The sequence below is a fragment of the Protomyctophum parallelum genome, assembly GCF_964188405.1.
Source record: "Protomyctophum parallelum genome assembly, chromosome: 13".
In the NCBI taxonomy this organism is placed as follows: Eukaryota; Metazoa; Chordata; class Actinopteri; order Myctophiformes; family Myctophidae; genus Protomyctophum; species Protomyctophum parallelum.
In genome coordinates this window covers 35,095,902-35,107,961 of record NC_139708.1, presented here as the reverse complement: position 1 = coordinate 35,107,961, position 12,060 = coordinate 35,095,902, and the positions used below count along the sequence as shown (strand labels likewise).

Below are 12,060 nucleotides of genomic sequence, written 5' to 3'. Positions count from 1 at the left end.
GTCCTTGAGCAAGACACTGATTCCCTAATTGCTCCTGATGTGCTGGTTGGTGCCTTGCATGGTTTCCGCCGCCATCGGTGTATGAATGTGTGTGTGAGAATGGGTGAATGTAATGCACAATCTATGTAAAGCGCCTTATATAAATGCACCATTTACCATTTAAGGTATCCTGTTATTGGAACTGCACTGCCTGGCAAAAGATTAGTCTACAGCAAATAGTGTGCTTGGCGGAGCGCATAATGGAAGGCGAGCTCCCAGGACTGTACAACAAGCGGTGTGTAGCCAAAGCCCAGCGCATCATCAAGGACCAGCACCACCCTGACCCAAGTCAACTGTTCAACCCCTCACAATGCCCGTGGAAGGGCAAGGGGGCCTATACCAAGGGGCCAGTGCCACCTATACCATGCCAGGCCAATGGTGAAACCCTTCACGTCCACAAACCACAGTTAACAGTTTTTGTATTGAAATGTACAATGCAAACGGTTAATAAATTACTTCAATCAGCCCACAAAAACGAATTTCACCCACTTAAAACTGTGATGTTACAATAAAGCTGATTCTGGCTTGTATTTCTAGACCGGTTGCTTATTTCTTTCGAATCTGGCAACACTGTGAAGATGTAAAACCACTGGTTGTGTCCACACACACACTACACAGGCTACAGCAGTCGGCTAAAACTGGTCCGGGGAGGGAAGTTGTTCGTCTTATTGCATTTTGACGGCACGAAAAAACAAAAGGACCCGATTCGAAACCCATCATCATCACCATGACTTCGACGAACATGTTCCAGGGGCTGGACAGCAGCAAGCCCAGTTCGAGGTAATAAACACTGAGCCCGGGGTTCACTGTAACTTCACTTCACTCGACGAAGTTATGAAGGATACAACAAGTCAGCGTTGCGTTGTTTTACAGTCTCGGCCTCTTTTTTTGCCAGCTATTCTTGTGTTTTAGCTCATAGCGGCTAGCTTGTTTCTACCGTGGCCACGTTTCGTTGCTTGTGTAACCCTGGGTTCTTTCAGCAACCTCACACCCCGTCCTCTGCAACGGTTTGTTTGGTGTTACCATAATGTCTGGTCTGGTGAGACTGTCTGCGTTTAAGGCAAGGTTCAACTGGAGCTTTCTGGCGAGCTAAGCTAGCTAGTTGGCTAGCTAGTTTAGCCTCTACGGAACGGGTGTTGTGACATTTGGCAGCCCCGTCGGAATCTGTTTCCATGTGAAAGCCTGGTGAGGCGAGGTTAGTTTCCATGTAGTTTAACACTTACCGCCTTAGTTTTTACGCATTTTATTTTATAGCGCACATTTTTTATTGTATCATGTATTCTTCACTGTTTGGGAGTATTAATAAACGTGAATTGTCGCAGTGGAACCTCGTATTTAGGCGTAGCCTAAGATTTACACTAGTAGTTGTATTTGATCGATTCTGACGAGATTCTTTACGAGTCTGTCTAAGACTTATGCTAATGTAGGCGTATCTTATCTGTTTGTACGTTAATTGAGAGCTTCTTATTTAGACCTAGACGACCGATTTATTCAACGATTGGTAAATCAGTCAAGGTGTTTAATTTTCTCACATGTAAACCCGAACGGGATGAACCGATGCCATGGGGAAACTGATTCTGATGGGGGTACCACATTTGACACACCACCAGGCGTTGCCCGCGGAGAGATCAGCTGTGTGCTAGTTCTGGACTGCGCTGTGGCCAAGCTCCAGTTTCTTTAAATCTTGTGTTTTCAAATTGGCTTTTTATGACATTTTTAGTTTGCATTTTTAACGAACTTAAGCCAAATCTAAAGGATCCTCGATCCATTGAAAGAATCTCCGTGTAATGTATATAGCCTGACGTGCTTTGTCACTCCCAAGGCATTATCACATCATCACAAAACCTCTCCGGGTGCGTCGATCACATAACACAACGTCCCTGTTCCATGTCCCTCTCACTGCCCTCATTTTCCTATGCAAATAATACTGCTCTCTTTTAACAGTCTTGCTTTCAAATAGATTTTTAGACAGGGAAACTATAATTTCAGCCTCTGGCATAGCCCCAACTTAAAAACTGCTCAGACCGTTATTGTTTAGCTTTCTTTAGCAAAAGGCACCGTGGGTGGCAGTAGTGAGCACCACAGTAGACCATTTTTGAAGCCTACCTTAAGAAGGAATTATTTAGTTTGTGTTTGTGTAGGTTTTCCTGGTAAATTGACTTTCTTTAGCTCCTTTCTCCAAAGCGCTTCAGATTCAGATGTCAGATTCACCCATTCACAATATAGCACACTGATGGCAGATGAAACCATGCAAGGCACTAGCCCCTCTCGGAACCCTCCATAAAGCTTTTCTGAAATTTTGATGAGTTTTATGTAGGGTCCCTGTTCATAACTATTTTCGTATGGGAATTTTGGAACGCGGACATAAATATGCTCGCTAAGATCGTATCTGCAGCGTTTGACGGCCTTTTTTGGTTTGAGTTATTCTGAATTCGTGAACTATAAGTACCTATACATCCCGCTGCGAATATCTCCTGTGGCGCGGAAGCCGATAAGTATTTTTAATCTATGTTTGACCGATTTGGTCGCTTTGATTCTTCTTGTTTGTTTACCATTTATTGTACCGCCTCCCGGTGTGCGGTTGGCTTGTGCGGCTACGTCCCTGCCTCTGATCTGCTCTGTCATAGCTATAGCGCCACTAGCTAGCCAGATAGGCGGTACAATGAGGTGTCAATAAACAAGGAAGGAAGGAAGAGAAGAATCAAAGCGACCAAATCGGTCAAACAAAGATTAAAAATACTTAACGGCTTCCGCACCACAGGAGATATTCGCAGCGGCATGTATAGGTACTTATACTTCACAGATTCAGAAGCCCTCACACGAAGAAAAAAAAGTCGTCAAAGAGCGCAGACAGGCCGTAAACACGTTGTTTATGTTTTATGTATGTCCGCATACCAGGTGGCATGGTACTGCTGGAACAGGACCCCATGGTCTGTGTCGTCATAAAGTCAGAAACTTCAGTACCATTGGGTTCTGCTTGGAGGGCTAGCAAGGCACCAACCTGCTCATCGGGAGCTGTAGGATTTAAAGGTGATATAGACAAGTTTAAAGCCAAAATCATTTATTTTGCCTTTTTCACTCTATCTTCATTAGTTACTGCCTCGGCAGTGTATTATTTCTGTTGTCAAAAGATACAAAAAATAGATACAATAAAAACAGTGCAATAAAAAATGGATAAGCAAAAAATAAACCTCAAAGATCAAATATAAGCAATTGATTCTTCTCAGTGCAATGCATTTGGTTGGTTGATTTTATTTCTCATACATGCTTACTTCCACTCACGCACATAAAATGTACTATGTTGCATTCTGCGTCCATAGACACAATGGATTGATAAAGTACGCAATCATATCGCCCCCGGGGATTCCTGGAACGCAATACTGTACAGAATCCACGTTTAAAAAAAAGTTGCCGTAAATGAATATAAATAATCCACGGACAGTCATTTTGCATGGCTGCATCAGACATCATCCTATGTTATATAAACAATTAAATCCATGTATACATCGTCGTAGAAACATGATCGAAATAATCATAACACATGGTCACAGCCATCTTGAATTGCGCAGCCTCAAACCAGAGATCTTTGGAGAGAAACTGCCTTCAGTGGCACGTAACCCATGTAGTGCTCAAGATTGACAAGATGGAGTGGCCCCATGAAGTGAACAGAGTTGTCTCAACTCATCTAAATGGTGCTGCCTCAGACCATAGACCAAATTCTTTAAGGTCACTTAAAGCGAAGCAGTGGACATCTCTCTGCCAAAAAATGAGCACTGAAGACTGAGCAGACCCGATTTAATGGGTAACAGACTAGTAAATGAGTGTATTCACGGACCCCCGCGCCGACTAACGTGGACCCCCGCCAAAGTGTTTTCTGTTTGCAATGCATAATACTTTGAAAATATTAAAGTTGTCAGATTGGGAATTGTATTTATTTATTTCAGATAAATTTTCTACATTCATATACCGCTAACCGAAATGGGAGTTAAATGCTGCAATTTGTAACAAAAAAAAAGATTAAGTGGGACTCATGTAAAAGACCACCCCTGGGTCCTGGGACCCATTTCATTGAAAACCTATTTACATCAGTTAACGCTTTGGCCAGGTTACAAACCTTGGATAAATGCTGGAGCTAACGTGACGGGTATAGATGACAACATTTGAAACGGTCTTATTATTAAAAATATTTCGATTCATTTTTCTGTAGAGTGTTGCGGCCTCCAGGAGGTGCCTCCAGTAACCTGTTTGGTGGTTATGAGGATGACGCCGCACCATCAAGAAGGGCCAATAAGACGGCCTCCTCTGCCATTTTTGCTCCAGCAGAAGAGCCCCAAGCAGGACCCAGACGCTCCAATCCCCCAGGTTAGACTTCTTGCGAGTCTGGGCAAATGGAGTACAGGCAGGCTTATCAGGGTCTCTCAATGACCAGCGTGTGAAAGCTGTCAAAGATCCCTTCAGTACAATTATTTGCTCATTGCCATCTTGACTTCGACGGTTTGTATGTTAACAGACCGCTCATTAACCCTCAGCCTCATTGTAATAAAGGGTAATTTAGCTGATTTTGAACCTAAATCCCATATGGGAAAAATACCCCATGTCATCTGTGTATTTCTCCTATAACGTGTAATGTCCTCAAAAATGTAATTGTCTGATGTGCAAGATGAAATGGGTGTGATTTTATGTGGACTGGCTGAACCAAAACACAAAAAAAGAGAAAAAAAGCCTAGTAGGAAAGTCTGTGAAAGATTCAATGTAAATTGCATGCTGCGTTCATGATTTGAGGCTTTTTGTTCAAGACGGGCCAATCCTGCAAACTTTGAAAGCCAATGTTAGCCAATTAGGATGGAATATGAAATATCAGTCAGATCCGTCTTGAACACATGACTATAGAGCGTCGCAGTCCCTCCCCCTTTCAGAACGACGAGTGGCCCAAGAAATGAAATGCAATGCATTTCTCCCATAGGATTTTCTTTAAGTATTTATTTAAAGACTGTTACGCCGCGGACAAAGCCAACTCGGATCGTGACAAATCATGACAATGAACACAATATTTTGGGCCGATCAAATCATTAGAAGAAAATAAAGGCAGGAGACAACACTTTGTTTTGTTTTTCTTCTTATACATTTTTTGATCGGCCCAAAACATTGTGTTCATTGTCATGATTTGTCACGATACGAGTTGGCTTTGTCCGGCGTAACCGTCTTTAAATAAATACTTAAAGAAAATCCTATGGGAGAAATGCATTGCATTTCATTTCCTGGGCCACTCCAGGTTCTGGAGTGTCTCGTTCTGAAAGGGGGAGGGACTGCGACGCTCTATAGAGATAGTGTGTAACGATTTTTACAATCTTTTGGACAATCTGGGGAAAAAATGCGTTTCAAAAGTCGACCTCCTGGAACATTTGCGGCAGAAGTTCATCGTTGGCATCCAGGGAGTGTGCAAAATTTGGCATCGACAGGGTGCCAAATAGCTGGTAACGGACGGACGCGCACACACTCGCACACGGACGGACTCGCACATGGACGGACTGAGTGCAAAACATACTCTCCCCATGCCTTCAAACTGGTGGAGACAATAAAAATCACACCTATGTGAAGTGAGGGGCACTCTTATCGTACATCATCATGACGTAACATGTCGATTTGCTCAGACATTGTCAATGTTTGTTGGCACAAAAAGCCGATTTGCTCAGACACATAAATTCTCCTTGTCAATGGCAAATGTGATACGAGTTAGGACAAAAAGCTGTATATAAGAGGGGCTAGCGCCCCTCAAATCTAGGCTAAAAGGATAACACAAACTCGACTTCACAGTGCATGCAGCATTGCAGCATGCACTGTGGATTGTTTACAAAGCATGACCCCAGCAGCTGATAGACCAGGTTTATCTGATCCAGTGTCCGTGAAATTAACTTGACATGTATTAATATTATGTAATGATAAATGAACAAGCTTGTCTCTGTCAACTCTGTCTGTCAACAACATCGACTCTGTATGGCACACAACTCTTCCAAGTGTACAAACTTACAAGACATGCCCAAACACCCATCCATAATGGCAGTCTCTTTATCAAGCACCACATGAACCTTTTCCAGTTGAATATACATCGTTGTTGTGCAACAAAGTACAATTTAGCCTTAATGTGAATGTCAATAACCAATACAGGAAGATTCAACTCTGATACACACCCTCTGACAAATACAGTAATGGATAGTCTTAACACCCCACCTGCAAAATAAAAACATTTTGTTTTCTATAGGTGGGAAGAGTAGTGGAATATTTGGGGATCCTTACACTCCAGCTCAGCCACAGAAACCTGTACCTCCTGGAGGACCATCCAGCAACATTTTCGGGGGACCAGAGCACACCCCTGAAAAAAGCTCAGTCCGAGACCACCCCAACAAGCCAAAGGTTAGGAAAAGCTTTACTGCGAGTACATTAGTGTCTATTCGTACACTAGGTACATTTGTCATTTAAGGGCTATGCTTAGTGTTCCTGGATCCCAGTGCTTATTTACTCAATTAATGAATGAACTATTGTAAGTGCTTTGAGTAGGCACATAGTGCATAGAAAAGCGCCATAAAAATGCAATTAATTATTATTATGACACCCCCACTGGTGATATGTTCGAGTTACATGGATGTTTAATGACCACAAATCATGGTATGAAAATAGAGGATTGCCCAAACCTAGTCCCCCACACACACACATGCAGCGTCTGTTCTTCAGGTGGTTCTACTCTAGTCTACTCCATTAGTCAACATTACCATGTACACTGATGTGTAAATAGAATAGCATGCACAAGCTCCTGAGCTGTGTGTGTGTACTGGTGTCATGTGCATTGTTTAGCCTGCTGTTAGCCTTCTGTGTAACCTGACGCTGCCAGATGGGGGCGGTATTGGGTAACCATGTTCCCCAACACAGCACTCATCTGGGATCTCTCAGGGAGTTGAGCTGACACAAATCTGTTCCGTACCGAACCAATCGGCGTGAGCTAAGGGCGGGATATGTGCGAAACCGGATGTGAAGCTATATAGACACGTCAATATGATTGTTTGTGTTTGCACGCCCACACGGTGATAGACAGACGGTCCCATCCAATCATCTACCAAGTATCTTGAAAAAAATCGAATTTGCTTCCGCGATCCCAGATCCTAATAAGCTGTGAAACAAATTTGTGTAGCAAGCTTCTTGGATCTGGCAGCGTCAGGTTACCTTCTATGTAGTTATCCCCCAAAATATTTAGCAAGTTTAAGTGATGACTGTACCCACACAAATTTGGAAATCTAATTCAGTGGAGTATATGCTGACCATAATTGGTCATGGTTATTCTGTAATTCTGGTTTGACAAATTAAGAAATGCATGTTAAGCAACTTGTTTTCTTACATTTTATTTTATAGGAAAACATAAGTGTGGTTGCTGAGCCTGAACCACCAGGTGAGTTTTTCTATATTCTACTTTTTAATTTGGGTCTGTCAGCGCTGTCCAGATCAGCACATTGGGGCTGTTAAAGGGTTAGACCACTTTTGTAGCGCTTTGGGTTGTGTAGTTACCTTGCCATGATGTAACTCCAAATGTGGAAAAATAATTGATAAATCAAAATATGCTCCTCGTTGACTTACATTGTACACTGAAACAGCTCTCAAACTAGGGATGCTCCGATCAATCGGTGGCCGATCGATCGTGGCCGATCACCGATCGATCGGATCGGCCGTGCAAAATCCACCGATCCGCGAAACCGATCAACAAAGCAAAAATCTGCGTAGTTTTACATCCAAAATAATGTGTCACTTTCTCGGTTCGGCACCGCTACTGGAGAAATATAGCGCTGTCGAAGGCAGCGCAACTAAAATCTCCCCCCCACATGGCAGGGAGAGGGAGAGAGACAGAGCGAGAGAGCACGCACGTCTTCACCACAGCGAGGGAGGGGGGAGAGAGAGAGAAAAGAGAGAGGGAGCACGGACGTCTTCACCACAGCGAGGGAGGGGGGAGAGAGAGAGAATAGAAAGAGAGAGAGAGCACGCACGTCTTCACCACAGCGAGCGAGGGGGGAGAGAGAGAAAAGAGAGAGAGAGAGCGAGAGAGAGCACGCACGTCTTCACCCCAGTGAGGGAGGGAGACGGAGAGAAAGGGAGATAGGCTGCTCCAGTCCAGTCATTACCTTTTTTCTCATTGACCAGCAGAAAAGTGAGCAAACTATAATCCTTGTGCCCTGATACAACTTTCTTGGAAATGTGCTTGTTGCCTGCAGTTGGAGGCAGCCAGCCAGTAAGATGAGCCTGTGCATTTCACGGTTTTCACCCTGTATAACTTGAACGCATAGGCAAGGCAATCAAGACCATTAATTAATGTTGTGTGTGTGTTACACCAAAAGTGGTGACCTGATTATATAGGTCACCTAGGTGACACACACGGCTTCTATACAATGCGTTGTCAACACATGCTGAGTTGACAAAGATTGACAATTTCGGAGAAGACTGATAGTTTATCCTTTAGTAATTAGGCTGTGGAAGTATTCACACTACTTTAGTGTGGATTTATTGGTATTGTCAATTTAAGGAAAGGAGGAGGAGGAGGTTGTGATCAAGCAGCTCCACAAGACCACAACGTTACATTGGTAGGCTCAAGGCTGCATTTTTTTCCCTTTTTTTTCTCTCGAGGGTGCATGGGATGATGGGAGCCCCTCCAGCAGGCTATGGAGGTTGCCAGGTTTTTTTATAAGTAAAAAAATAAATAAATAATAATAATAAAAATATTTAAAAAGATCGGGATCGGAATCGGCCGATCTTTTAAAAAAAAGATCGGTGATCGGGATCAGCCCCCAAAAACGTGATCGGAGCATCCCTATCTCAAACCTCACTCTTTTAGTACGTATACAAAAACAAAGTTGATTCAGACAATATAGACTCGGAGCATCACATCATGCTGTTTTATTTTTTTATAAAAATGTTAACGTCCTGTTTTTACTATTTTTAAAGATCTTTATACATGTATTTGCTGTTTTTACCATGTCTTCTGTTCCTTCTTACTGTAAATCGCTCTGGATTAAGAGTGTCTGTTGAATGCCTAAATTGTAAGATCTGGATCCAGATCCACAAAGCCAGTCCGAGTTTTCTTCCTAATAAAAATGGTTTTGTGATGCTCTATAGTCTGTATTGTCTGAATCAACTTTGTTTACGTACTAAAAGAGTGACTTTGGGAGCTGTTTCAGCGTACAATGTAAGTCAATGAGGAGCATATTTTGAATTGGCAATTTTGTATTTCTTGTCCACATTTGGAGTTACATCAAACCTCTACAAAAGTGGTCTTACCCTTAAACTATTACGTTCTTACAAATAAGCATATTTCTCACTCTATTTAATTATTATATTTTGCCTAGAAAATGGTGCACATAATGCATGCTGTCAGAACTGTTCTGTACAGTTATAACCACAAGAGGGCACTCTCATACATGTAAAGAACAAGCTTACAAAAGTAACTTTAGTGGGTGTAAGGAGCAGTACAGCCTTGCTGCTAGTGGGGGTTTTAAGATAAGCTTTGTCAAGTATAAATTGTACTTAAGGAAAAGGTACTAGATTCGAGAATACATTGCAGAGTTTCTTGTTGAATCCATGCACTCAATTGTCATAGTAAATATACTATATTTTCTCTCTGAGACTTCGCAAAATAATTTGTTTAAAGAGAAGTTGTGCACATCAGCCACGAGAAGTATTATTATAGTAATAGTACTGCTTATTTAGGATTTGAACACTGATACAAATTCTGAATTCATCCAAGTATTCCTCACTTACACCTTCTTGTATCTTCAAGTGCCCCAAGCCACAGTTAGCCAAGTGGAGGTAAAAGAAGTGCCTGTTTCCCCACCTGCCGAGCCACCAGTACCAGCCAAGGAAGAGCCTGCCCCAGCCCCAGTCCTGGCCATGGTAGAGCCTGCCCCAGTCCCAGCCTGTCCTAAGCCAGAGTCCTCCCCATGCACCACCCAGGCTGAAGAACTTAAGGACCACGAACCCCACTTGGGGCCCCGGCCTCGCTCTCACAACAGGGTCCTCAACCCCCCAGGAGGAAAGTCTAGTGTTGTCTTCTACTGAACACCCTCCCATATGACACTCCCTCCCTTGTTTTCTGTCTGTGCACCTCTCCCTGTCGGCTGTCGTACTCAACCTATCTCATTCCAACTTTATATTTGTCCTTTCCCCTCCATTTATTTCAACTGTACGATCAGGATTGTTAGCCTCTTATGCTGACTTCCTGATTATGACTGTTGTTCATAACTTCTTGCACTTTTTGCCCCAATCCTTCGCCCTCTTTGTTTGTAGCTTTTACATTCTGTGAAACATTTAACAATCATGTGTACAATCAACAAACAGGCTATCTTCAATCTAATTACTGAAACTGACATAGTTCAGTCATTCAATCTCACGGTTACGGTTTCTTTTAACTTTTTCAAAAAGTTCCATGTTGGTCGAAGGCACGGTTATTTCAAATAAAACAAATGAATGGCTTGTTAAGTGTTCTTGGGCAATGGGCAGACACAACTCAGTTAAGTGGGCCTGTGTTCAATGTTTATTGTCACCATTCATTTCCATAGGTCATACTGATGATGAGTAGATAGACCCCTCTATGCAATGCTTTAAGATGCCTTAGAGTTGATACAATGGTAATGTTTGCAACCAAATGTTTATTTGATTGAATAACCATCAAAGGGATTATGCCAAATAAAAGCTCTGGGTAAGCTTATTGTTGACAAAGGATACCTTGCCATATGATGGAAGTATCACTCTCACTGACTTCACCTTTGCTATCGAGTTTTAAATTTGATTTCCAGCTGTCAGGTTAGAACACTGATCAAGGAGCAACGCCAACTTTTTAAACTATGACGGTCGACATTGCCCAGTTCCAAAGTTGACTGTTTCCTCAAAATGCATTTTAATTTTGTCATGTTGAGGCCGAATGTATTTTGCGGGTATTCTGCTCTGTCTTCATTGCTTGCTCTGGAGAGAAAATGCTCCTCGCTCAGGGTAGGCCTCTGTTTATGTTTTAAATTAAAACGGCTGAACACAAGTGAACTCTGGAAAAGTGCATGGCCGACATAAGGTGTCAAAACTTTGTTTTCACAGACGTACTTCATTTACTGCACATGTTCACGGTATTCAAGTGCCAGCCTTTTCCCTTGAGTGTCGATGTGCCTGGCAGACAATGAGCACAGCAGAAGGACAAAAACAACCTGTGTATTGCAATAAAAATGTTATTTTGCAGCTTGTGTTTGTGTGTGACTATAATGGTACAGTTCAGAAGATGTGGAAGTTGTATTTATCGTCTAAATGTTAGCTTGAAACCCAAAAGATAACTTTTTTTTGTCTCCCTAGGAGCTAGGAACCATACGAGCTGGGGAGAAAAATCACATTTCATCATCCAGTCTGTTGCAGTGTACTAGCAGGCAGATTGTACTAGGCCATAAGATGTTCCAAAACCTTCCAAGAACAGTAATATCATATACAGTAAATATTTAATTTAATTTTGAACAAAGGTCAATTTAAGTCTGTAAAAAATACATCTTTGAACGAAAAAACATGACCCCCGTCACCCCCCCGACCAGCGGGTCCTTCAAATGAAATTGTGTGTGTGGCGCAGCCTGGGGAGCAAAGCGTGCTCAATGCAGTTGTCTGTGTGAATTGAATTGTGTGTGTTTGACGTCAGCACACACTGTCAGCTCAGCTGGCAACAGTGTTGCCATGTCTGCTTATTATAAGCGATATTGGGCTTCTTTTTCTGTGAAGTTGCTTGTAAAAATCGGTAGTTGAGGCTTGCTGGGGTTTTTTTTGGTCTTGTTTACAAAACTATGCTTGTTTCTAAAGTGTTCCCAGACCCCAGTTCCAAATGTTTAAATTAATAATGAAAATAGCCTATGCCTATAGGTCTAAACAAGTGCTCGAGTCATGACTGAGTCATGTGTGGGGCCTAGTTGCTTATTTTGGGATTGTTTTCCTAGACCAGTTTGCTTATTAATCCCTCTCAAATCT

General features: G+C 42.4%; 1 protein-coding gene across 1 annotated transcript; it reads left to right on the top strand.

Moving 5' to 3' along the window:
• Positions 1 to 643: 643 nt before the first annotated feature.
• jpt2 (Jupiter microtubule associated homolog 2) lies at positions 644 to 11,295 on the top strand. The gene is made up of 5 exons (XM_083779402.1): positions 644 to 819; positions 4,247 to 4,401; positions 6,299 to 6,450; positions 7,441 to 7,477; positions 9,851 to 11,295. Exons 1-5 carry the CDS (start codon positions 767 to 769, stop codon positions 10,126 to 10,128), a joined length of 675 nt encoding a protein of 224 aa, XP_083635528.1. The 5' UTR covers positions 644 to 766; the 3' UTR covers positions 10,129 to 11,295.
• Positions 11,296 to 12,060: the final 765 nt, after the last annotated feature.